Source organism: Larimichthys crocea, chromosome III (genome assembly GCF_000972845.2).
Source record: "Larimichthys crocea isolate SSNF chromosome III, L_crocea_2.0, whole genome shotgun sequence".
In the NCBI taxonomy this organism is placed as follows: domain Eukaryota; kingdom Metazoa; phylum Chordata; class Actinopteri; family Sciaenidae; genus Larimichthys; species Larimichthys crocea.
Genome location: NC_040013.1, coordinates 50,792,887 through 50,820,807, shown reverse-complemented (window position 1 = coordinate 50,820,807; position 27,921 = coordinate 50,792,887). Strand labels below are relative to the sequence as shown.

Below are 27,921 nucleotides of genomic sequence, written 5' to 3'. Positions count from 1 at the left end.
ATTTATATATCTACAACTGAAACAATGTCATTATTAAAATGTTTTCATACTTTTAATTACTATGTGAAAATGTGATTCTAGAAAAAATGTCAAACACTCTCTAGTTCCAGCTTTGAGATTCACAGATTTTTTTGATGATTGTGATAGAAAACTGAAAATATATATTTCTGCTTTGAACTGTCAATCATGACAAGTTGTTAGTTAGTCAGAGAGAGAGAGAGAGAGAGAGAGAGAGAGAGAGAGAGAGAGAATGAATGGACCAGTCGGTGAATGAGTCCAATCCAGTACTCCACCTCATGTTTTCCTCCCCTCAGTCTCTGCTGGGGTGATTACTCTACTTTACTCCAGCCCATCTTGGTCCCCAGAGAGACTCACACACACTCCAAAACACATGCTTACACACACCATCAGACCTAGAGTCCCAGTGGTCAGGCATGGAGGTGCTGGAGCTCCTTCTCAGCAGCTAACTTGGAGCAGCCTGGATGGAGCGCAGCAGTGTGCTGGATGGAGATCCTGTGGACTGACAACATCGTGCAACTACACTAAAAGTGTGAAACCTCAGCAACCCTGTTTACCATGGAGTTTGGAAGAGTTTGGTCCAGATATCAAAGGACGCTGCTGATCACCATGATGACGTTCAATCTGGGTGAGACTCCAACATGTACCGTAGAAATATTAACACATTATTTTACTATATACATCTGTGCCATCCATCAGAGGAGGGGAAAGAAAAAAAACAGTTAGTCATTTCATCCATAATCGTAGTTGTATTTGTACCTTTGCTTGTGTGTAGAGTGTGTGCAACCATGCTTGTTTACAGTATGTGTGCACATTCATGACCATGTAATAATATCTACAGGACCATAGTGTATGATAAGTGCATGATAGTTCACTAATCATTTATTTTACAGGTCCATTTTTTGCAAATAATTTACCACAAATTTCTAAGAATTTTCCTGGAAAGAACTGTATGATTTGGTATTACATATAAACAATGTTCAACACTTAATAGAGGTGCTCCAACTAGCCTTACTCAGTGGGTCTTTTAGTCAGTGCACAGCAGGTTAGCGGAACATGTCAGCAACGGACCATACAGTTGCACATATAGTGATTAATACAGATGAAGTGCCAGTTTATAAGTTCTTTCTAGAAATGATAAACCCAGCATCAAATCCATCTTTTATTTGTTTTATTTTGTTTTGTTTTCATTTGTTTTGTGCACACTATATTATAATCATGACTAGCTGTGGGTTAGAGCCAAGATGATGTACAGTATGTAAGTGATTTATGCAGTGACTGATGTGATCAGTGATCACTACACAAACCACTACATTACTTACGCTTGACTGAAGTTTTTACAACTCTGATTCTCAAAAGACGATTACATAACTCATTTGATGTAAGTAGCTGGTTTTCATGACTCCCTCATGTCTGATGAGTCTGCAGCTGGTGCAGCACCAGTCTTAGGGTGTGTTTGTGTGTGTGTATGGGGGTGGGGTGGGGTTGCTGAGCATCTTGGTCGACCCCAGCACCTTATGAAACCCTGTTGACCCATTTTTCCCGCGACCTTCATTTGTGTGAAGCGTCTGAAGCTCATTTAAACGGCGACAAACCAGAGGCAGGGATTGGCCGTGGGTGGCATTGTTAAGGATCACCATGGTAACGAGTTGAGCGTCCGGCTGCACTGCTGCACAGCTTTTTTGTCTCGGCCTTGAATGGAGGGAGTGATGGGTATTAAGGAGCATGGCAAGAGACCTGGCACTCGGAGCTATTGAGAATTTAAAGAAAAAGCAACCCCAAGACCCAAACAGGAAGCAGAGTGAGGATAAAGATGACAGGGATTGTAAGATGAAGAGACAATATATTTTTAAGACTTACTTTTAAGGGAAGTCAGCAAACAGCAGGAGAGGAATTTGAGTGGGAAAAAAGCCCATAAATGCTGTCTTTAATGAAATGAAGCATGGATTTTTAGAAAGATGAAAAACACCAGCAGAGGCATCCTCCATGGGCCTCTTAAGGGCTGCCATTTCCAGATGACGTGCACAGAGGAAACAAGTGCATTCTAGGCTCTCAGTATGAAACTGTGACTAAGTCGAGGAGTTGAGAAACCGTGACCCAAAAAAGATAAAAAATATGGGGGGTGAACGCTAAACCCAGTATCTACATTAGTATTTCACTTCACAAGAAAAAAGTTTCATCTGGAGGAGTGAGCTGGTAACTCCTCAGAAATGACTCACTGCTCTGACTAAAGAAGGGAAAACACACATCATTCATTGTTAATTCATTATACCGTCTAATCCTACAGTATAATTTGTCGTTTGCTGTTAGATGAAGGTAGCTTTACAAAGCCCCCCAGAACTAGACAAAAAAACTTTGTGTTAGAAATGACGCAGCCTTTGCAGCCGCTCACACGGGAGACAAAGGGATGTGCGTAACTGTGACTCACTCACAGAGGATTTGTGCATTTTTTTTGTACAAAGCTGAGCAGCCACCTGCTGTGGAGTCTGCGGAGCACAAAGCTGAACTCAGGCAGAGCCGTCAGTCTCTTGCGGTGATTCAATAAAATTCCTCTGAGCTCGACTTGTGCGTTAGCCAGGGGCTTCCCTTTCTCTGCGATCCACAGTGTTGCTGCCTCCTTTTGCCCTGCAGCAACACTCTCTGTTGACTTTGTGCTGCTGTTTTCATGACTTGGGATACTTTCTCTCATTCTCTCTCTCTCTGCCTTTTGCACCTGACAAGAATTTGATCTATTATTATGTTCGATCTCATTTAAAAGTTTTTTTATTTCAACGTGTCACTTCAAGACGTGCAGAGATCTTTAAAAACTTTTGAAATGTCTAAAATATCAGCACGTGACATATTCTCAATGTCATTAACTTTATTTCTTACACACAGTTCTTGTAAAAAACAAACAAACAAAAAAACAATATTAATGAACTTATTATTAACTTAATATTTATGATATTTACTAGACTAAAAAAAATCCAATAAAATAACCAAACCAATAATGTGTTAGGGTTAGATTAGGATTAGAATTGTGGATCTCTTTTAATAATAACAATGATCATAAAGAATATGGTCTAGACCTGCTCTACATGGAAAGTTCATTCATCATTTGACACTAAAATAAATAAACCTGATTAAATACTTTGTGATCCACTCTGTGTCTGTGGCACTCAACCCCAAGCCAAATGTAAATCTTTAAAAACAGCTCACATTCCAAGTTTCCAAACAGCTCTCTTTGATTTAAAGACATACCGTTTACTTGATTAATTTTAAGATTTAATCTTAATATATGAAGCAGACTTAATCAAAGATGTATGACACAACAGAATCACAAGTGACTGAACTCCCTGCTTCCCATCAGGGGAAGACGTAATGTGTTACACCAAAGTCTATCTGTCGGCGGCTCTGCTTAGTGTTACTGCTGAGCTGAATTACTGGTACCAGTCAGTGCCAGGATGAACCCTGTCTGGCCATAACCATGATCTATGAAGTACTCAGTAATGGGGGGGTAGGTGGGCTGTGTGTTGGAGGAGCTGTTATCAGCTCCTTGGAATGTGTGATGGGTTGATTGGGTTTGGATGGAGGGGTGACGAGTGAGTCAACCCTCATGGTCTCTGTTAGCCCCCCCCCCCCCCCACACACACACACACACAGGGTTACTGGTAGTGCTGGTTAATGTAGGAAACATCTGGGGACTTCTTTGACAAGGGAAGCGAGGGAGAAAAACAATGAGAAGAAATAAAATATGATCTAAATACAAGTGAGAGCCACCAGAGGGAGGAAAAAAGTGATGTAAAGACATGATGCAAGAGAGTTTAAGCCAACAAGGACAAAACATGTGAAACATACCACCTTTACATTCTGTACAGGCATTTGGCTCACGTTGTAAAATATGGCAGATTTATGGATTTACTGCATTAACAGAAAAAGAGTTTTGGAAAGTAACAGACACAGCCACTAATCTGAGTTTGTGGGGGTAGGGGATGTGTTTATTTGTGATAAATGTATCACAAATAACTATGAAATAACTTTTTATGTCTCTTATTCATAGGCTTTCTGGCTATTGGTGCTCCCTCACCCTCATTCAGTCTATGCCGCTTGACCACAGCCGTCTCTCTCCCAAACAAATGATTACAGACTAAAGCGAACTTCTTGGTGCCACTAGTTTGTAGCACAGCGTGCCAGCCAGAACTAGATGTAGAATGAAACCAAGCCAGAACACAGCAGGCGGTATCATTGTTTAGTCCATGAACTCCACCTGGACTCACTCAGTTTCAGTGACTGACTGTGGAGGGGTTTGACCTTTGGACTGACCACCACAGCTTGACGTCAGGTTGTTTTTCTCCAAACGTTGAAACTGGCTAAACTTCTCTGCTAAAGGCCATCAATGGCCACTGCTGATTACTATAGTGGCTGATTAGGAATAAATCATGCCTTAGTATTCGGTGGCACCGTGGCACATTGTTTAAATGTCTTTAAATTAAAGAGAACTGAACTTTCTAAATTTAAGCAAACATGAAACAGGAACACTGTCTGTTAAAGCAGGAGACAAACTAATTGTGGCAAACACACATTAGATAATGAAACGTGCAAGCTAGACTTGGTCTAACCTTACAAAAGTAGCTCTTCACAAAATGAATTCTTTAAGAGTTTAGACAAAAGCTTCAGAAAACATTTCCAGTCATCATAAATTCACTTATTCAGGGCTGATTGCACAGGTCTCTGCACCTCATTCTAACAGTTCAGTAACATCAGCTCAGGTTATAAACACTATGCTAGGACTTGTTACCAGATGCAAATTAAAACAAAGGAAGCACAAACAACACAGCACTTCTCAGGAATTATCAGGTATGGAAAGCATTAAGATGGTGGGAGGGGAAGTGAGAGACTGTGAGGAAGAAGATGTGGTGTCAAGAGCAGATAAAGGAAGTGACAGCAGATGCATGTGAGAGGAAATTGGGGTGTAAACATTGATGCAATGGGATTGAAGCATTTAGGTGTCACAGGGTAGATGTAAGCACAGTGTTACTGGGATGTTGTTGATGACTTACTAGAAGAGGAGCACATTGTCTGCCATATTGTTGATGATTTTATTTAAAATATTCTACAGTGCCATGATTTCTGAGTGTGGGTGCTTGTGGTGGAAATCAAGTACCATGTTAGGAGATACAGGGAAAGAAGGTGTCATTATTGGTTTGGCAGAATTTTAGTTTCTTTATTGTAAGCTTTTTCCAGCTCAATGCAGAGTGTCCTGAAGAAGTGACACCATGGCTTAATAATTGGATACATTTTTAGTATTTATATATCTCATGTCGATTGTTTTTCCATCCTAATATTTGACTCTTGTTATTGTGGTCTGATAAAAAGCAAATTCAGTGTCTGTTTATTATTGTCCAAGCTAAAACTGAAACTGTTTGCTCACACACAACACTAGTGTTGACCACATAAAAACATAAACTAGTAAACATGCTAATGCCATGACAGTAGAATTCATTTTTGGACAATTCCGTCCAGCAATCCCATCATCAGATATCTTGAGCATGAAGGTGTTTGGCACATTTTGACATAGCGGTAGCTCAACTAACATGACTTTGTATACAGGAATGTTCATCCTCTGGCGAGTGTGAATGTGTAGATGGCGGTGAGAAGGTTGGGGATCAGGGGGAGCATGAACATCCGCAACATATTTTCTAGCAATTAGGTCAGTAGTTACTAAGCTATCTTGCTAAGATATTGTGTTTGACAGATGGATCGATTACTTCCTGAAGTCCTGCTCCTGGCAGACCAAAGAAAAGAAAGAAAAGCAACTATGTGGTTCATCATTACATTGCATAATGTCATGCATATGTCACTACTGTTCTACACATTACAATCTCAAACAGTGTACAAAGTGTATGAGTGAAACTTTCAATGACAACATTGACAGCTGCTAGCTTGGTCGTGTAATAAGTTTACGCCATCTGCTGTGACCGTAAGTCCAGAGGAAAGAGGGGCTTGTTACGCTTCATCACCAACCAGATTGCTTTCTAAGCACCACTAAAGGTCAGAGTTAGGTGTAGCCCACTTTATAAGCTAAAAGGCTAATACAGCTAAAGCTTACATGGGGAAGGGCAGTTTATTGGCGCTCAAACTCCTTACTACTGAGAGGTCCTTTTTGCATTAGAGAATGGTGGTCTAACTGTACCACAACCAGTCAATGGAAATGACAAATGATGCATGTAAAAATAGTTATATATAGCCTACTTATGTAACACAAGAATATGGTACATTATAGAAGAAGAACAATTTTGGCAAATGGGTACTTCCACTCTTCATCCCACTGTGTTACCAGTTGAAATGCTAATTGGGATCTGTCTTGCATTCCAGGTCTTCTGAGCACAGCAGCTGACAAGTGTTCATCATCTCCCTGCCTTAATAATACATGTATTGAGCTCCAGGATGACTATATGTGCCTGTGCACAAGTGGACCAGTGTGGTACATGGGTAAACAATGTGAAGAGCTGTATGATGCCTGTATCCAGGCACCTTGCACTAACTGTACCAGCTATCTTGGGAGTGTTAATTTCACCTGCCACTGCCCAGATGACTTCACCGGGCTCAACTGCTCTGAGGGTGTGGATCCATGTCAGAACAACCCCTGCAAAGGCATCAAGTCTCACTGTGTCAATGAAATAAATGGCTACTCTTGCCACTGCCCCCCTGGATTGATAGGAGAGGACTGCCATGCTAATTTGACCACTTGTTCAGAGGAAGTATGTCAGAACGGTGGCACCTGTATGAACATCCCTCACACTGGTTACCGTTGCCAGTGTGCTGCTGGGTACCAGGGGAGGAACTGTGAGGAGAACATTAATGAATGCCAGTCCGAGCCTTGTAAGAATGGAGCCATCTGTAAAGACAGAGTTAATGCCTACCAGTGTTTCTGTGTACCTGGATTTCAAGGATTTCACTGTGACTTGGACATCAATGAGTGTGCCTCCCAACCCTGTCAAAATAATGGCACATGTGTAGATGAGATAGATCACTACAGGTGTGAATGTGCTCCAGGATTCAAAGGTAAGACACCATGTTTGGTAAGTCAGCGTTACAACTGTGTGCTTTGAAAACAGAAATACAGTTTTGCTAGTTACAGAAGTTTTGTAGTTAGTGAAACTAGTAAAGTGAAACAAACCATCGGATTTTGTGAGAGAGTCGTAAATGGACCCATTCGGGCCAAGGCAGAACAAGTCTACCAATAAATTTAGAGCTGGTAGATAATTGCTGTTGCTCTGTCAGCTCCGAAGAAACAACAAATATATAATTACATTTATACATACATTTATGTTTATGTTACATTTAAACTAGTTACTAATACTAAACGTCACACAGCAAACCTGGGGTAGAACAGTAATTCAGAAGAGGAATTCCAGTTTTCCAATACAAGAATTAGAGTGACCTTTATACAGTGAAGGAGAAAATACGAGTTTGAAGGTCAGGGTGGAGCAGTGTTTCTGTCCTGTTACAGACTTGAATTTTTTGCTTACCTTTGGACTAAATATAATCACAATCTTTGCTGTGTTTTTACCTGCTCTACAAGTACAGACTTTCTCGAATCTTAACTCTAGTGTACTAGTACTAGTCATTGCCAATATTTTCCACTTGCAACCCAGGAAACAAAGCTAAGTCTGCTTTGGACCCTTTACATGTACATATTATATACTTGTACCAGTGCCTTTCAACCAGTTCAAAGACTCCATCCAAGACTATTTGTTATTTGTATACATTTGGAAAATTCATATACATTTAAAGAGCAAAAATGCGAAAAAAAAAAAAAAAAAAAAAAAAAAAAAAAAAAGGTTTTGTGGAATCATTCAATATCATTTTTTTTGTCTGGTGATAAGGTTGTCCATGTGGTCAATACCATATGGGTACTTGAATCCAACAGGATGCACAGAAAATGCAAGTTGGGTCCACAGCTCAATTTTGCCCTTAGGACCTCCAGAGCAGAGGTTTTTAAAGTCAAGAGTCAAAAGAGTTGGAAAAGACATGCAAAGAGACGTGTTTTGAAGAAAAAAGTAAGTCAGTAACTGTAGTTTGACCTGCTCACCAACACAGTCAGTTGCCATTGCAGTGGCTGGGACACACAGCTCACAGAAAATAGTTGTTTCCAGTTTTTTGTGACAGCATTCAGCAACTTTAAATTTGATAATTGTAAGCCTAAAAAAAATAAACTCTTTGGGGTGTATAGGTAAAATTATGCCTTACCTTTTTATACCATTCTAAAGTCCTTTAAGTAGCATTAAAGTCTGTGTTTCTGTCTTCTGTTTTCAGCTGAGCCTTGGCAGCTTCAGTGTTATTGTGTTGTATCTGTATGTATGCTAAGATAATTAGGTGTGTTGTAAATCTCACACTTTGGCCAACTGCCATCTCTGCTCTGTCCCCTGCAGGGATTAACTGCAAGGTGGAGATCGATGAGTGTGAGGTGCATCCCTGCCAGAATGGCGCCACCTGCCGAGACCACATCGCAGCATACACGTGTGAGTGTATGGCTGGCTTCCAGGGCCAGGACTGTGAGGTCAACATTGATGAATGTGCCAGCATGCCCTGTCTGAATGAGGGCAAGTGCATAGATGGGGTCAACAGGTAGGATGAGACACACACACACGTTTATACTATCTAAGCATAACTTCAGTTAATGTAGGGAGAATTGAATTGAAAATGCAACCTCACGGATAAAAGGTTACACGCACTGATACACACAGTGTATGGTCTGAAGTAAATGAGGTCTGATAATCCATTGAGATTTAAAGGTCAACTGTGTAACATTTAAGGATACGTATAGGCAGAAATGGAATCTAATAAGCATAACTATGTGTGTATATATTAATGAAAATAAGAATCATTATGTTGTTATTACCTTAGAATGAGCCTTTTATAGGAGGTTGAACCACCATGGTTCTACATACCCAGAATTGACAAACCAAACATTGGCTCTAGATAGGCATGACACTTAACGGTAAGATGAAGAAGCTATCAATGTTTCAATTGGCTGAAATTAGTTTTCTTTCCTGTTAGAGATATCTGGTGGTTCATAATGACGAAACTGAGCTGGCAAAATTCTTTTTGCTTCTCTTTTCATCATAAATGTGCACAGTTTTTACAACTTCTCTTGTGCACAGCTCTGAAACATGTGGATGAATTATTATTAGCCTGTTTTCAGAAATGGATAGTGTGTGTGACACATTATTTGTTTTTCTTCTGGTTTAGCTGGAGGTAATTAATCACTTTTTATGTGTAGGTGGCTTCCTGAACAACACTTATGTGTGAATATGTGTATAATACACAGTATGTCTTTTGGTCTGCTGTGATAAGGCAAACTGGTATCACTGGCCTCCATCTCAGTCTTTCCAGTGATGATTTAGATCAAACTTAGGTGGCGTATAATCATATGCCCAGTTATAATACAGGTTTTAATAAAAGTTGCCTATACTGAGCTACATTGGTGGTTGTAAGATATCTTCATATCATATCTATAACTAATATACATAAATAGTGCAAATTTCTTTAAGACTATTGGTCTGTGTTTATATTTCTCTGTCAGGTTGAGCCGATGTGTCATCCAGCAGTGTGTTGGGTCAGCCTGAGGCAGCATAACAGACATTAAAGTTGACCAGGGATAAGAATTAATCCACTTACTGTGATGAGTCATTAGATGGCTCGAGGTGGCGAGAATACCTGGTAGTAACACCGATATGAAGATCAGGGAGTGAGGAAGATGGAGGATGTTATATTTTACATGCGCTTAAGAACAAGAAACTGATGTGAAATTCAAAAGGACAGCTACAATGATTTGGTTTAAACTTTACTGTATATTTACAATATATTGTATCACTGTCACAGATAAACATTTAAATGGTTTTATGTAAAACAAGAGGTAACCCACCGTAACTCCCCAAGAAACATGCTCTCTTTGTCAGGTCACCTAATGATGATGCCTTTACTGTCTTTAGAGCCACTTGAGAAATAAAGGGAAATTCACCATGTCATTATCCTGTAATTGCCCCTTGTGGCCAAAGCAGTTGCTGTTCAGCCGAATTAAGTAGCTAAATTGTTTACTGACATATGTTGATATTCATTTTTTCTATTACTTGTTAATATCAAGATATAGTCATCCTCATCCTCTTGACAGTCACTGAGACTGGCGTATCTGTGTCTGTGCTTTTTCCTAGCTACAAGTGTCACTGTGATGGGACAGGCTTTGAAGGCGGCCACTGTGAAGAAGATATTCTTGAATGTGCTTCTGACCCCTGCCTGCATGGAGCCACGTGTTTGGAGGGGATCAACCAGTACAAGTGCCATTGTTGGCCAGGTACACCATTACTCTGAACATCTGTTAAATCAACTCCTAAACATCACAGCAGTCACACATTAACCCATAGCTCAGGGTTGGCAACCTTTGTGGCTGTGAAGTGACACCAAAACTGCCGTTCCTCAAATGGCCACTTAAAGGTTGGCTACAGAACATGTCAATCTCCATAAGTCCCCATGTTTAAATGTCCAACTGTACAGCAGAAATAAACATGTTTACAGCCTGGTACAAAAAAGCTTAACATTAAGCATAATTAATCACATCTGATTTGATTGACAGGTGGGTGCTGTTACAGGTGGCTTGTTTGAGCACCCAGGCTTCATCCAGCCCGCCTCAGTTTCACCCACAATGCCTGTCTTTGCCCATTTTTGAAGCCGTTTTCGGAGGCTGGACTGCCAAGATGGCGATGAAAAAAAAAAGAGGTCCAGAATGTGAGCGAATAAAAAGTGACCTCAGGCTGTGAAGGTTTCCCACACACAAATCAAACCAAACAAAACAGTCGGATGACCTGGCCGTTGAGTTTATAGGAAAAGACAAAAGGCTTGAAGAGCAGGGCTGTGCTTTGCACCATCAGTTTTTATGGCGGAGCTATACAAAATGAACAGCGTAGCACTGTTTAAGTCTTTCAGAGCTGTGAAGAATTGAATGAATGTCACAATGCGCACGCACATTGTGGCAGAGAAAGATATCGGCAGTCTTTGCAGCCAACTGTTTTCAACAGAGCTAAAGTCTTTTACATGATATCATAAACTAAGCTTATGGCCTAAGCCATAACTCTAAGTAGCTTCAACATTATCTATTATTTTTCATGTTGGTATAATTTAATATGTATCTAGATCTACCTGAAGTTTCAAAGCCGTTTCATGAAGGCTGTGCGCACTGGAATAATGCATATTTTGCACTGTTTCCACTAAAGTCATTTGGATGTGGAGATATGTCCTGGTAGTCACATGTGTGTATGTTGACAGAACTGCCATGTTCTTGTCAAAATGTGAATTTTCATCTTGCTTTATTCGAACAAATGTGACAGCTGATGTGTTTACACAGCTCGTGTTTATTGACACAGCCAGTGAGCAGTGCAGATGTTAGCTCTCGCTAGCTAACAGTAGGCATATGTGGCATATGTGGAAGTTGGAAGCAAAATGCATGATTACAGTGACTAATAACTCATTTAATGTACTTATGGACGTATGAGTGTTGTATACAGACAGACCTGAAAGAAATGCAGCCCTGTCCATTAAACAAAATGTATATTTGTGCATGTGTGTGCATCTGTTCAGGTTATGTGGGAGAAAACTGCCAGGTAGATATAGATGAGTGTGAGCAGCATCCCTGTGAGAACGGTGGTGAGTGTTTCCAGCGCTCAGATATCCTGAACTATGGGACGCTGCCTGAACTCAGCAAAGCCAATTTCAGCTATGAAGCAGCAGCTGGCTTCATCTGCCACTGCCAGCCAGGATTCGCTGGTAAGCCACAACAGAAGGCCCTTCAGTTTGTTAGTATAGTGTCTCATTCACTCATCATGAAACAATGAGGACATAGGTGAATCTCATCAATGTCTTCCCTTTGCAGGAGACAACTGCTCAGTCAATGTGGACGAGTGTGAGTCTGCTCCATGTCAGCATGGAGGAAGCTGTCAGGATCTGGTCAACTCTTATCAATGTGTGTGTCCAGATGGATTCACAGGTAGGAGAAACATCTTATCATCTCACTCTTATCTTCTGACAGGACAAAACTGATCTGCTCTTCCCCCAGAGGCACCGCCTGTGTCCTGTCTCTGTTACCTTTCATGCTCTCTGACTGTACATAAGTCAGGACAAGGATGGACACTTTAAACATCTGTTGCATGGGCCTTGCTAAAGAATACTCAAAATAGTGTGTAAGCATACTAAATAGATAATATAATGCACAATGGAAATGGAGGAGCTTCTCGTAGTCTAGACAGATGATGTCAGGTCTCAGAATCTCCTTGGCCAAACTATAAATGGTTAATCTTCCTCCTGCTGATCATTCCTCATGGCCAGCCAAGGTATTAATTCCAAATTAGGGGAGATTTGTCACTGCATCACTCAAAACAGGAGGTGCCACAGCAAAAGATGACCTTGAAACACACAATCTGGACTGAGAAGTGAGGAATTCAGCCAAAAGCTTTAATCAACAAAACTAGAGACTAATTTACTAATGTTTTTTACGGCCCCGCTATGTGGAGGCCACGGAAGAGCGGAGGATAGGAGCGGATGAGAGGACATATGGTATGGAGGAGCATAGCAGAAAATAACAAAGCCAATAAAAGGTGCCATATGTCAGGGGGGTCCAGCTTGGGCATTAAATAGGGGGTCTCCCAAGGAATTTTTCAGGGGAAGGAAAGATTACAGCAAAGCTGCTTAGGAGACTAATTAATGCCTGATGAAAGAAAGACAAAAAACATGTATTATACAAAACAGTGTGAGCAAACCAAGGTCCTTTTCTTAACTGATCTGCACGTTATTGTTTTTGTACGGTAAACTCTAAAGACATCACAAACTCCATATGGTTTAAAAATGTGATCCTATTAACTTGGGAGCATGACTCTCCACATGCATGAGGTGGTCGTCACTGGAACTGGCTGTTAAGCTGGTATAGATAAACTCCTCTCGCGTCCTCCTGGTTGCATTTAGATCATGTTTACAGAGTTTGGATTTGTGGTTTTCAAGGCTGATGCAGGACATTTTGACTTTATAAGTGTAGGGAGGTTTGCTCATCGCATCCTCAGCAACAGGTACATGCCGTTAAAGCTACAGTGGCCCATAATGGATAGATAAAATACTGGCTTTAGACAGGACCCTTTTTTGTAGTTTCTCCATCAACTACACTGCTAATGACCGGTCCTTTGAAAACAACATTTGATTGAACTTGTCATTCCACACATCATGTTTCCCATCCACCCACCCTCTGCCAGCATGTAACAAAAGACAATAAAGTTTGGATTTTCAGAAATGTCTGCAGCAAAGTCAGCGTATTTACATCACAAAAGGAATTCCGAGAATGTAAGACTTCACAGTCACTATTTCCAAATTGTCAAAAAAATATTTTATTCCTAATAAATCTGAATTTAATAACTAAGTCAGAATTTAGACAGTCTGAGAAAAAGTTAGGATTGTGAGGTTTAAATCACGATGAGAATAAACCATGGTATTCTAATTACCAGAACATATTGTAACATAACATAACATAACATAACATAACATAACATAACATAACATAACATAACATAACATAACATAACATAACATAACATAACAACAATAAATCTTGTCAGACACGGTGGTGCATGAGACTGATGTAAATAAAAGATCAGTGTGGGCTCCATGTATCGGTCCAGCTCAGGCCTAGCACCTGCAGATCCTCCTGTGGGTTCATTCTAGAAGCTCCTGCCACTAGTGGGCATCCACAGGCCAGCACATGGAGCAGGGAGGGGACTGCAGCACTGCATTCCTCTTGTCAAACACTGACAGGAGCCAGCTGGTGGCTTACTGCTCAGACAGACAGGAGAGGAGCAGAGGGTGTGAGGGAGGGACTCTGGGAGGGATGGAGGAGGGAAGAAGAGAGGGAGGAAAAGAGGAGGTAGGCAGGACTGCCTTGTAATCACTCCCGCCTGTCTTCATGGTACAGAGTGGAGGAGTGGGGGCACTTCTGCCTTGTAAGCTAGAGAGAGAGAGAGAGAGAGAGAGAGAGAGAGAGAGAGAGAGAGAGAGAGAGGACCTGGTTATGTCACTTGTCATCCAGCAGTGTGAGCAGTTTATTGGCTGTTGACTCAGTGGATCATGGGGGGAAGCAGGTTGATGCTGCTGCCGCTGCTGTGCTGCTGCTGTGGGCCCTGGTGGCTGTCAGGTATAGTATAGTACAGCATTTTAATGCTACGTTAACAGACGAAAGTTGCATGCTTGTATATGAGGGTGGAGTCTTGGCACAGAGAGGACTAACAGCTTTAGGGTTGCTTGGGTGTAGAGTGTTTTAAAGGACTATGTTAATGCAAGTTGACTGCTGCTGCCAGGGCTTAATGCTGAATGCGGTTTGATGAGGTGGCTCTAACTACTGAAACCAGGCAGATAGACACAGGGTGTGTGACAAGTTTGTCTAAGAAGCATATAGTGAAATATTTCAATGTCTAGCTTATATAATAAGTGAGACAGATGCTGGTTTAATTGTGTAAAGGAAATCTGTGAAAATCTAATTAACTTCTAATTGTGTAATCAAAGGCTATTTCCTCCAGTCATTTCCTCATCTGAACTGTCTCAACCAAACATGCCTGTATGTCTATATGCATGCACGCTTAACTCTGTATTTAATGGAGGCATGTAGCGTCGTCTCTTTCCCAGCTCAGTCCCCTTGTTGTTTGTGTATTAGACTTCCATTTTGATGGATTTTAGCTGCTAAGATGGAGTTGTTTCGTACCAAATGTGCTTGTCTTTCCATACAGGTATACACTGTGAGGTGGACATTAATGAGTGTGACAGCAATCCCTGCCAGAATGGTGCCATGTGCAAAGATGCTGCCAACTCATATAGTTGTCACTGCCCATTGCCTGAACCTGGCCAGGAGCCATGGGGTGGGCGAGACTGTGATGTCCGTCTGGTCGGCTGTCAACAGCACCAGTGTCAACATGAAGCAAGTTGCTTCCCTGTGCTGACCGATGATGGAGAGCACAGCTACACCTGCCAGTGTCTGCCTGGCTGGACAGGAGTTCACTGCAACACCTCCACCACCTTCTCCTTCAACTCTGAGGGCTACGTCCACATGCAGCTCCCTGTTTCCAAAAACAGGAAAAAACGAGAGACTAATGACCAAAATCATGGACTCCACATGCGTCTCAGATTCAAGAGCACTTTGCCCGACATGGTGCTGTATTACCGGGGCACTATAGGGCGCTTTGTCTCCCTGGAGCTTGTCGGAGGGTCCCTTCAGGCCACGGTGAAGTCAGGGAAGCTACTGCAGGTCATTTACCCTGGCCCGGCCAATGATGGAGAATGGCACCAGGTAACAGTGACCATGGATGAGAGGCTGGTTCTGGTTGTAAAAGGACCTAGCTGTGAGGAAGAGTGCCTGGTGAAGAATGAGGGTTACAATCATCTGATCTTCCTCCAGCCCAGCTCCTTTGATCAGCTTTATGTTGGAGGGGCACCGCAAGAATATTTAGCCCATACATCCAGCGGAAGGGGGTTTATTGGATGCATGGAAGACCTTCAAGTGGACCATAAGCTACTTTTGCCTCAGGATCTCATCAGAGAGGAGAACCATGGCTTGGAACTGGGATGCAGCAAGATAAACTGGTGTCTGGATGACCCATGCACACAACGTGGGCAGTGTGTGGACATGTGGGTCCGTGCAAGCTGTATGTGTCATCGGCCCTACTATGGAGAAAACTGTGAGAAAGGTGAGAGCACTTTGGTTTACCTTATGCCTTATAGCAAAAACACTGTTTATGGAGGACTGGATAGATCATTTTATGGCTAGTGATCAGGCCTTCTGTTTATGTCATGTTCAAATTGATGAATCCATGTGAACAAAATCTAAACTCTCTTCTAATGAGTACTTTGTCTAGACAAAGATGGAATTATCAAAGAGTTCTTTGAGTTTTTAACCCATACTGCTGTTTGGGGCTCTATTCTGCAGTCATACTACAAATGATTTCACCTGTAGATCACTTAACTTTGGTTTTGCACTTTTATAAAGTTGGAGCTCAAAATAAAACATAAAAGATATTTAAGGGATGGCAAGGAAAGTTTATTCATATAGCATTCTTTCAAAAGCAAGGCGTGTTTATATTTTATACTCACCCATTCCGACTCCCATGATCACACCACCCCTGTCCTCCAGATACTCAACTGGCTCTGTCTTGGATAGATCAAACATTTTTCCTCCTTCAACTGCTTTTCACGTGTGATTAATGTTGGGAGTTGTATATTTTATTTTATTTTTATATATATTAACTTATTTAAAATGTCTTTCAATATCCTTATAGATATGTAGATAGATAAAATGTATCATTATTAAGATAAAATTAATACAGCGGAGGTCAAGATATACTGACTTTATTCCCTACAGAGAGCCACACTAACCACACACAGGCTGCATTCTAATCCACACCTTGGAGTTTCACTTCAAGGAAACCTAACTAATGTGCCAATGTTTTGAAATAAGATGACTGACAACTTTGTGCCTTCCACTCCCTCCTCAGAGTATCCATCTTGGACCTTTGGTCATGAGAACACCACCAGCTATGCCGCCTTCAACATCTCGGAAACCCATGGAGACAACTTCACCATCTCCTTTTCAATGCGCTCCCTCAAACACAACGGCCTGCTCCTCCAGCTCAGTCGAGAAGAGAAGTTTTACCTGACAATCTATCTGAAGGAGGGCACTGTTGCTATTTACAGCCCTCACACCACACTGCTCTCTGAGGCCAAATTTGTCACTGATGGCAACAATAATTTGGTGACCATAAAGGTACACTATGGCCACGTGGTCTTTCCCAAAGCAGGGAATCATCGTGCCTTAGGGAACGTGAGTGTAGAGGCAGGGGATGTAGCATATGTCGGAGGGCTCCCTGCAGGCAAGAGCATGAATGCCTGGGGTGGAAACTTCAAAGGCTGCCTGCAGGACATTCGGCTGGACCATAAGCATCTGACCACTGAGGATCATCCAGAGGGGGTAGAAGTCTACCAGGCAAGCACAAAGGAGAATGTGCTGCTAGGATGCCACAGTGATGACACATGCAAGGTAAAAAAAAAAAAGACTAATATATAGTCTGTTGCAGACTGCGTGCCAGCCAATATATAAGATATTGACAAAACTGCCTGGCTAATATTCAGTTTTAATTAAAAGCCAGAGATAACACTGTTATGTTTTGACAGTGTGCGGCTTTAACACTGAACCCATGCTAATTGTGTTAGTGCCTCGTAGTACTGTCTAATAGCTGGGCTGCACTGTATTGCACAAACTCAAACATATTAACATCGATCTGTTTGAGAATCCCTTTCAGCTGCAAGTCAATCCTCTCTGTAGATTTCACCTGTGCGGTCGTATCAGGTGAGAGATTTTTAATCGTCTAATCCATCCATCTGTGTTTGTCTCTGCACAGGGTGAGCCCTGTTTCAATGGTGGACGGTGTCAAGTCACTTGGAATGACTTCAAGTGCAACTGTTCAATAAACTACTCAGGACGGCTGTGCGAGACACGTCTGTGGTGTGTCGACAACCCTTGCACTGAAGGAGTGCGCTGTGTGGACCTCATCGATGGTTACGAGTGTGAGTAATTCAGTGATTTACAAGTTTATTTGTTTAACTCTTAATTTCTTTGAAAGTCATACATTGAAAGTTGGCCCTTAACAGGGAACAGGAAACCTAAATAGAGTTAGAGAAAATGTACTTTAGCATAATCATGACTTAAAAAAAACAGATTTTATGCAGGTACACTTGAATATCTGCTATTCCTCAGTCACATGCACAGAGCATGCTGCTTACTGCAGGGCTGTTGAGGCCACGCCCCCTACCTGCACAGGTGATCTCTGTACTTGGACCACACTTTAGAGCCCAGAGCACACAGAGACTATTGAAGCCACACATTTGAGCTTGTGGACTTAATAATATTGATCAATAGAATAACTGAAGTTCTGCTTTCAAACAAATCTGTTGAAATGTCATGCTTTTATGTTTTTTTTTTTTATTGATATGATAGAGTTTGTTTAAATTACCCCCAATTTCTAGTTAATTCCCATAAATTCCCATAAATTTACATCCCATGAAGTTTCCAATTTGGAATATTTCCAAAATCCCCCATCTTAACCTCCTATTGAAAGTTTCCAGAAGGTTTCTGGAAATTTACCACCCCTTTTCTACCCGTTTTGCAACCCTAGTTCTGAGAATGTATACTGAATTTATATATTTATAAATTATTAATTTTGAACCCTGACAGTGATTTAGTATTGCTCTGCCATGAAGTCAGTAGAAACAGACGAGAAGAAGTTGCGCTAATCATGATGAGTAAACTCACTTCTCTACAAAGTCGATGGACTTCCCCTTTAATTGTGATATCTTTGATTTACTGTCAGCAAAACAGGTATAGCCAAAGTGACTGATAGCCTCTATCTATCTCTTCCCTGTCAACTTAAATGAACCTTAAACCAACTCTACCACCAGACTTCACATCAGTTTGTGGTGTTAGCAAAAAAATACATAATACAAATATAGAAGTTTTCAGCTTACATGATCTTCTGCTCCCACAGGTTTAACTGAAGCCACATTTCAAGACAACGCTCTCCAGTATGTTGCTAACAACTCCCTTCTGAACTCTGTAACCAACATAACTGTGGACATACGGACACGAGACACCAATGGAATCGTGTTGAAGGCCACCAGCAGATCCAAGGTCTTCTGTCTTGGTTTGCTCAACTCCTCCCTTCTAGTCAAACTGGACAGCGGGTCGAGTACAGAGCTGCAGGCCTTCACAAGTGAAACAGTGATTGCAGACGGAGCTTGGCATCGAATCCAGCTGATCATGGTCGATCCCACGCAGTTTGTGTCCCGCTGGCGTCTCCTTGTGGATGGGAAAAGAGTTGGTACTAGTGGCGTTGTCGGCAACCTCAACTTTCTTAATCACACCAAGATCTGGCTGGCTGAGAAATTCACTGGATGTTTGGGGGAGGTGAGAATAGGTGGAGTATACCTGCCGCTCATAAGTGTGCCAGACGCCCCTCAGATGAGCCAGTTCTCCAAACTGGGTGGGCACGAGCCAACCATAGGATGTCATGGTGCACCGATGTGTGTTTCCCAACCCTGCCTCAACATGGGTGTATGTCAGGACCAGTTTTATGAGTTTAACTGCAGCTGCAGTGACGGATGGGAGGGGAAACTGTGTGAGACGGAGATAAATGAGTGTTCTTCAGGGCCCTGTGTCTACGGTACATGTGAAGACCTGCTGGCAGACTACCAGTGTAATTGTGAGCCTGGATACACAGGGAAGGACTGCCAGGATGAGGTGGATAACTGTCTGGAGTTTAGCTGTGTGAATGAGGGAACCTGCATGAAAACGACGGACACACACACATGTTTGTGTCGTCCTGGCTACGTCGGCAAGCGCTGTCAGTGAGTACACTCATTCCCGTTTCTCCAGCATGTATTAATGTTTTTGCTATTGCTCATATTCAGAAGAATAACCAGCCTGAAAACATCCTATTTAGTAGACTGTGTTAGAGTATTAGACACCTTTGCATTGTGTTCACTGTTGATGGTTCACAAATACACCAACATGAAGAGTTCAATGAGCACTACACATGAGTTCTGGAGTTGATCTAGCACCAAATGTCAAGGCAAACAAATTCTTATTGCATGATTTAAAGATCTGATTTGCCTCACGGAGATCGTGTACTTGACTTACTCAATATTAAAAGTCCAGGTTGTAGGATTTAGTGGTGAGGTAGTGAATTGCACACCAAAATTCAGTGGAGCTATTTCATAACAAAACAAAAGTCATATATTATCACCTTATGGTGGTAATGTAGTAAATGTGTCAACAGACACATCTAACACACTCTAGTCTTGTTTGTGCCCACCTGATAAATGGCAATATTTAGCTTCCTTTTTGCTCTTTTGTGGTCTCTTCCAGCTCCTGAGAAAAGACTCTTTAGCTGCTACATATTCACCAGATAGTCACTAATATTTTATGTCTGCTGTTTGGTGCTGAGCTTGTGTTTATCCAAGCTTTTTTCACTGAAAACAAGTGCCGGCTGCTGTTGGGAACGAAGCTGATGAGAAAGCTAAACCAAACAGTGAAGATGTGGGGGTGTAAAACCAAAACAATGAGCTGAAAGAAGCTAAAATGATCTATAATGGCATTATTTAACATGCCATTAACAGATGGACATGTAGTAAATTGTTAATATAAAAATTTTTAGTGCAGCTTTGTGATCAAAACTGCAGTATTCACACAATTAATCAGCATTACTACTTAAAGTTATAAATAAAAATAGATTAAATAATAATAATAATAATAATAATAATAATTTCTTTCATTTGAATGGTCCAGGGTGTACGCCTCTGTCATCTGGGGATTGCTAAACCCCACCATGACCCTGATGGATAAGCGGGTTATAATAATAATAATAATAATAATAATAATAATAATAATAATAATGACACATTGGCATGCAACTCAAGTTTTCTATTTATTCAGACTAGCATGGTGTTTGAGCTTTGCAAAGCTTGATTTGATTTCATGTAGCATGTAGCATGTAGCATGTAGCACAAGCCACTATTAATGCCATGTGTAAAACTGTACACACTCCAAAGCCAAAATTATATTATATTATCGGCGAGGTTAATTGTACAGTTCTTAGTTACATAGTTTTCATATACAACAAATACTGCTTTTGGGAGATTATTTTAGGTCATCTAAGTGTCAAAACGACAAAATCATACATTAGTGTAATGAGAATGTTTGTTTCCAACAGGTGGCGTTTCCCTCCAGTAGCGTGTGATACAAACTCAGACTGTCTTAATGGAGGTTTTTGTGTAGGAGGAGACTCTGGAGGTAACTGCACCTGCGGGCTGGGATACACTGGTGCCAGGTGAGAGCAACACAGTGCACATTCCTCACCACACACCTGCTGCTCAGCAGAGAGTGTGCTAAACCATGACCGAGCGTAAAGGTCAGAGAGAGAGAGAGATAGAGAGAGAGAGAGAGAGAGAGAGAGAGAGAGTGTCTGTGTACGTGTGTGTGAGCTGCTGCTCTGTCAGTCAGCGTTGTGTTAAAACCCTGCTGATGTGTTTCAGGTGTGAGACAGAGATAGACGAGTGTTTGTCCAGCCCTTGTCTCAACGGTGCCACCTGTCTGGACAGACTCGACCACTTCCAGTGTGAGTGTGTGCCGGGCTTCAGCGGTACACTGTGTGAGAGCAAAGTAAGTGACAGACTCTTTTCACAGCCTGACTTTGACGGCACCTGTGCTAGAACCTCAATCTAAAGCCTGGCTTTGTGTATATTAAATGTTATTTACCTTGTACCTTATTTGGAGTTATTTACAAGTGACATTTAACTACAGGACCTCCTGAATGTGCTGACACTTTTTGCTGATTTTAAGCTCTGAAGTTTCAAGCCAAAAACATCTTCAGGCTTTGCTCTGTAGACTTTATATCAGATATCAGGTACACCATATCTGGTATCAAGATTGAGATTTTTAGATGAATTTATTTTCAGGTTGTAGGATTTAGTGGAATCTAGTGGTGAGGTAGATAATTGCACCCACAACTCACTGATATTCTTTATTATCACCTTATGAAGTTATTATGGTAAATGTGTCAGCACACACAGGCCTTTTTACACATTCAACAGACACAAGTCTTGTTTATGTCCATGTGATGCATGCCAATTTTTAGCTTCCTTTTAGTTCTTTTGTGGTCTCTTCCAGCTCCTGAGAAAAGACTCTTTAGCTGCTATATATTCACTAGACAGTCACTAATATTTTCTGTCTGCTGTTTGGTGCTGTGCTTGTGTTTATCCAAGCTTTTATCACTTTTATCAAGTGCCAGCTGCTGTTGGGAACGAAGCTGATGAGAAAGCTAAACCAAACAGTGAAGATGTGGGGGTGTAAAACCAAAACAATGAGCTAAAAGAGGCTACAATGACCTATGGAGCTGAGGGGAACTGCACAATTGGTGACATGGTTTAGATGGTGATTTTTTATAGAATACAAAATTATAGTATCATGAGATTTAACACACAATATAATAAAACAGGATGGCACATATACATTGACAGCAATTGTTCTGACTATCTTTAACTAAATCACACACATTTAGACTGTTCTATGTGATCTCCTTTTGTAATAACAAATAACTAACTTTTATATTTAACTTATATATTTTACTTCCATTCACTGTGCCTCTCCTGAAACTGCTCGGAGCTTGGGGAGGCCTGCCTTCCACTTTGAAAACCTCTGATGTAGATACTTCATCAGCATATAAGACGATCTTTTAAAATAACTCCATCATTGTTAAATTTATATGATAGCTGAGTGTGGTTCTTTCCCACTTTTAAATCAGGACTTGGTAAATCTAGAAAGAGTAACTTAATCCTCTTGTAAATCTTGTAAAAATTGTCTCCAAGAATATAAAGAATACAGAAGTTACTCTTTAATTCAATACTTTGAGAGATTTCACACAAAATCCTACCAAGTGCAATTATTTTACTTTACTGACCAATTCACCTCTTTCTAGTCTGTATCTTCTTAAATGAAGTATTTGTTTCTTATACTGCATCATGTGCATCATCATATAAATAAATAATAAATATGATGTGTTCATGTTTTCCTTGACAATAGAACTATACAATAAAATAAATGGTGTGCTATATTTTGATAAGGCATCCCTCACAACATAAATAAGACATAAATGAGAACACCTTTGAGTAAAGTACCTTCGGGTGGTGCTTAAAAAAGCTATGGCCATGCATACAGCACATACAGTAACATTCTGTCCTCTTGCAGAAAGAGGAGCATCGCGAGCGAGTCCCCTGGCTGGCGGTGACCATTCCCCTGACCACCCTGTGTGTGTTACTGGCCATCCTGGTGGTGTTTTTCCTCATCTTGACAGCACGGAAGAAGCGTCAGTCAGAGGGCACGTATAGCCCGAGCTCACAAGAGGTGGCAGGCGCCAGGTTGGAGATGGGCAGTGTCCTCAAAGTACCGCCAGAGGAGAGGCTGATCTGAGGCCTCACATCCTGTGATGTATCCATGTAAAGGGTGGAGAGAACATATGCTCTGTAGTGTGGATCATAAATCAATGACTGATCCTCCACCTGGGAAATGTACTGACGCTGAAGCCTGAGAAAAGGACAGGTAAAGACCACAGGCTGAGAGAGACGATCCACGGATTATTTGTTGGGGAGTGTGGTCAAAGGATGCTCTGACCCTGGATGTGCCCTTGAAAAGTTGAGTCTTGAGGACTATCTCAAGATCACCAGAGGATCATGTGTATTAAAGAAAAGCCCAAAAGCCTGTGGATATTAAGGACTGTATTCACACGGGCTGAGAATCACTGAAACAGAAATTCTCTGGCGTCCGCCACACCGTCATGTGGCAATGAATTCATCATTTCTGGTTTAAGAAAAACATTGAAAATCTTCTGCTGCTGATTCTGTTTGTATGACAGTGGAAGGCACAAACATAGATTTGAGACAAAAACTGTCAAACTGCAGGTTAATTTGCATGAATATAGACTGCAAAGAGCCATTTTCTTGTAGTATTATTACATTACATATACACGGCGGTGTCTGTTTAATTGCAAGATGTTTTGGAGACAGACACTAATTTAAATCCTTTATCTTGATGGCAATTCTAATCCAGCATGACTTCAATTCTTCTGCTGTAATGGGCTTTACCAGCTGATTTTTCTCTCCTTTCACAGTAAATTTGTTTCTGTCTCAACAAATAGAAGCAGCAGTTGTAAAATCTGCTGAAGAAGTAATGTATTTATGTTCCAAGCCTCATGTTCTCCACGGGTGAATCAGATGTTTTGAATTTGTATGATACCTCGAGCGCTGGTGATTTCAGGTACTTAACATATATAAAGTAATCCTTGTCTCCTTAGTGAAGAGCATTAAGTTGAAGGCAGTATTCTTCCATTGTGTGTCTGCAGTCTTTAATGAAAATGAACATGCAAATGCTTCATATAATGGAGCATGAATTGAGAACCCCCAAGTAAATGTGTGGATAAACACTGCAGCCCCTGCAGGAGTCAAAAACTGTTGCGTTAATAACTGCTGTATTATATTGTCAGTGTGCACTGTGTGGATGAACAAGCTAACTGCTCTGCCCAATCTTTGTTACTATGTTAAGACACTGTGAGTGTTTTATGTATTTGTGTTTTATATAATGGAAAGGTTTAAGTCACTGTATTTTCTTTTTTGTAATATTTTCAAGGGGATCTGTGTTTTGAATTGTACGGATGTTATTGCTGTGGTCTGAGGTGGACTCATCAGTATTTAGTGTCACAACTTTAACTTCGCAGAGAATGTCTATTTGAATTGTAGCTAATTTATAGGAATAATTCCACAGTTAAGAAATCAATTCATTCACATTAATACCAAGAGTTAGATGAGAAGATGAACAGTCAGAGCTGGAAAAGGTAGGCTAGCAGTTTCCCCCTGCTTTTAGTCTTTGTGCTAAGCTAGGCTAACAACATCCTGACCCATCAGCACTGACACAAGACTGACACCTATCTTCTCCTGTCACTCTCAGCAAAATAAGTGTATTTTCACAAATGTTGAACTACTGACAAAAATATCACATCATATTTTCCATACATAATGCTCCTGACAAACTTACATTCTAGCCTCGGGGGTGATGTTTGATACATACTGATCAGACTGCTATAGACCCTCAAACTAACACTAAGTTAAAGGTCTAGTGTGTAACAGTGTAAACTCTCCTGAGAATAAGAATGTAATTGTAATGTTTGTTACCTTAGAATGAGAGACCTTAGAATATCTACAGCGGGGTCAGAGTGGGTCCTCATCTACGGGGTCTGCCATTTTGAACAACTTTGTTTCTACATCAGCTCAGAAGGGACAAACTAAACACTGGGTCTACGTAAGACTTTCATGTTTTTTACGTTTAAGTGTCATGGCCACTGTAGTTTTTTCTTAACGCTGCAACCAAGAGGGAGAGGTGAAGGGTCTTCAATTGGTTGCAATCTGAAATGTCACCACTAGATGCCACTAATTTCTACACACTGGACCTTTAAGAATTCTTTAACCGAGTATTAACCTGTCAAACTGTATTGCCACTGCACTCACATTTCTACTCCAGGAACGCCCTTTCCCTTTTGCCTTTCACTCTGTACTCACCAGTGCTGCTAAGTTCATGAAACCACTTACACAGGATGCTTTTACAGACGACTAAAGGTGCTGATGTAACTCAAGACTTACACATGGTACCAGTTTCATGTTGAATGCAACAGAACAGTTTGTGAAAGGGAAGTGACACGCATGTCAGAGCTGAATGTGAATCAGAAAACACTGGTCATTACTATTGAATGTATTGCGGTATTAAATGTCACTTTTAAGGAGTAATCAGTGAGCATGTTTTAGGTGGGGTTGGTACTTATGGCAAATTACTTTCCAACAATGTTTGCCACTTTTGCTCTTTCATCATGAAAAAGCAAGTTCCAACACCTTTGGGGTGGGAACTGGAGCACTGACCCAACTCAGTCTTCCATGTCTGAATGGAAGCTAATCCCTGCAGCCAGGTTCCAATGTCTGCCAGAGAGCATGAAACCAGAAGAGTGGAGGCTGTTGTAGCAGCACAATAATGCTTTCGAAACAAACAGCATATGCAGCAGTTAGATATTGGTGTGATGTTCAGCTGTCCATGAAGAGTAAATGTCATATTTCCCTCATCTTTCTGGGGTCAACCCCCCCCTTAAGAACTTATATCAGAAGGGCTCCAGCACCGGACAATGATGAGATGTCAGTATGTGCCTTCATGTTCTCTTGATCCATGAAACACAACAACCCTGTGGTCTGCTTTCATGTTCACATAGATTAAAGCCTTTGTGTAGACTAGTAACAGAAACCTTGTTGTTAAAAGCAGTGTGGTATTGTGCAGGAAAACAGTGTTATACAGTGATGTGACTTAACAACCGAACATACACAGGACAGATAAGTACCCCAGCTATGTACAGAATGGTAGTGATTTTACACTGGAGTTGTTTTTACTAAAGCTGTACCGTGTACAGCACACTGTAGATCATACACAAGGAGTTCTATTCCAAAATACATTTTCACTTTTGGGCAAAATTCACACAATCCACTCATATATGAACATGTCTAAAAGTGAATACCTTGTTTTGGAACAGAACTCTTCGTTTGTAGTCGGGACACTTGTCTATACAAGGGGGATTTTATTTTATATATGAAGTGAGATGATTACTTTCCAAGTGGATAGTAACGCTGTAATTTTGTGTATATAGTGGTGTATGAATGGCACTTCATTTGGAATCAAAGTTGGTGGTTATAAAGTGTGTCTGAAACAGTGTTAAAGAAGAAATAAAACACAAAGGAAATGACCTGGATGGATGTTTCATTGAGTAAAAAAGTCAATTTCGTTTTTGTTCCCAACAGGATAAAAATGATATGTAAACACTTAAACAAGGTACAATATTTTTTAAAAAGGACTGATGTGTCAAATGTCAGTGCTCAGCTCAGATGTTCATGCATCTCCAGGGTGACAAGTATTCACCAGAGAAGATAAGACTGTGAGAAAACAGGAGACTGAATGCATCCAGAGTGACAATGTTTTAGCTGCATTTCATACTGAGGGGTGTTATTTAATTTGCAAATAGCACACTGATACACTTTATATTGCTTCGGCAATAACTGTTTTCTGAAGAACAAACAAGAACATTTCAATCTGCCTTGAAGAAAAAAAAAGAATTGAACTGTTCCCCCTCCACATTCCCCCTCATTTAAAAAAAAAAAAAAACATCTTCTCTTTGCACCGTTCACCCTGACCACCCCTGCCCCCTCCATTCTCTCTTTGAAGCTGTAATGGTGCATTCCTTTGTGTCTCTGAGTGACTCCCACCCAGGCTGGCTGCCGGCTTGGTCAGTGCTTCTCCTCCCTAATGATGGAAAGTGAAGCAGCTCAAGCGTCCTCCTCCTCCTCTTCCTTCTCCACCTCCTCTCTGATCCCACAGTGTGGAGATGGAGAAGCCAGGAATGCTGGCATGAAACCCTGAGATCACCAAAACAGGTGAGAAAAGGCTGAGGAGTTGTTTTCTAAAACACACATACAGTCACGTTAGCAGGTAGCCTTAACGGAAACTTTCTCCCTTCAGTGAAATATGTGAAACTGCAAACTTGAAAACAAAACTACATTTTCAACTGTCTTATCAGCCTGAGTGAGTCTGCAACAGAGAACAGCCATCACGAATTTTGAAACGCTTGCTGTGTTGGGTTGTTGATCATTGGAAACAATACAAAGGCTTATGTGGAGGGCCTTTTCAAGACAACCTCCTCCTGAACGTCAGCAAGACTAAGGAGCTTATACACTCTGCTTTATATCTACAGATCATGTGCAAATAGACACAAGCAAATTGAGAGATCATATTCTTTAATATGGCAAAAAACACACTGCAAATACATACAACTACTAAACACACAAACCCTCTGCAAAAATACACATGCTTGGGCTATACCTTGTACAAGTATATGCATGTGTTGTCAAAATTGATAGCACTCATCCAAGCTAGTGTATCCACTGGTTCAGCTTATCTTCTATTGTCATGTGCCCATGCCTGCATGAACCATGTGCACTGACAATTTTTAGCTTTTCCCACCCCACAGACATCATGCAGGCTTACTCCATTTGGTTGAGAGGATGGACAGCTTCTAGTTGGTGTTCACATATAGACATTGTAGTTTTCTTTAATTGCAGTGTATTGAGCTCTCATGACCACTACTGTATAAAGAACCTGATACTCCCTGTTATAAACCTGTTGTAAATTGAAAGATTTTCTGATGTTCTATATTTTTC

At 41.0% G+C, this 27,921-nt stretch overlaps 1 protein-coding gene across 1 annotated transcript; it reads left to right on the top strand.

Annotated features, from left to right (window-relative positions):
- Positions 1–418: 418 nt before the first annotated feature.
- On the top strand, positions 419–27,049 carry LOC104923802 (crumbs cell polarity complex component 2). The gene is made up of 13 exons (XM_010736989.3): positions 419–646; positions 6,373–7,062; positions 8,433–8,628; positions 10,215–10,354; positions 11,635–11,820; positions 11,927–12,040; positions 14,814–15,767; positions 16,572–17,113; positions 17,475–17,640; positions 18,618–19,476; positions 20,841–20,957; positions 21,163–21,289; positions 22,874–27,049. Exons 1-13 carry the CDS (start codon positions 577–579, stop codon positions 23,093–23,095), a joined length of 4,383 nt encoding a protein of 1,460 aa, XP_010735291.1. The 5' UTR covers positions 419–576; the 3' UTR covers positions 23,096–27,049.
- Positions 27,050–27,921: the final 872 nt, after the last annotated feature.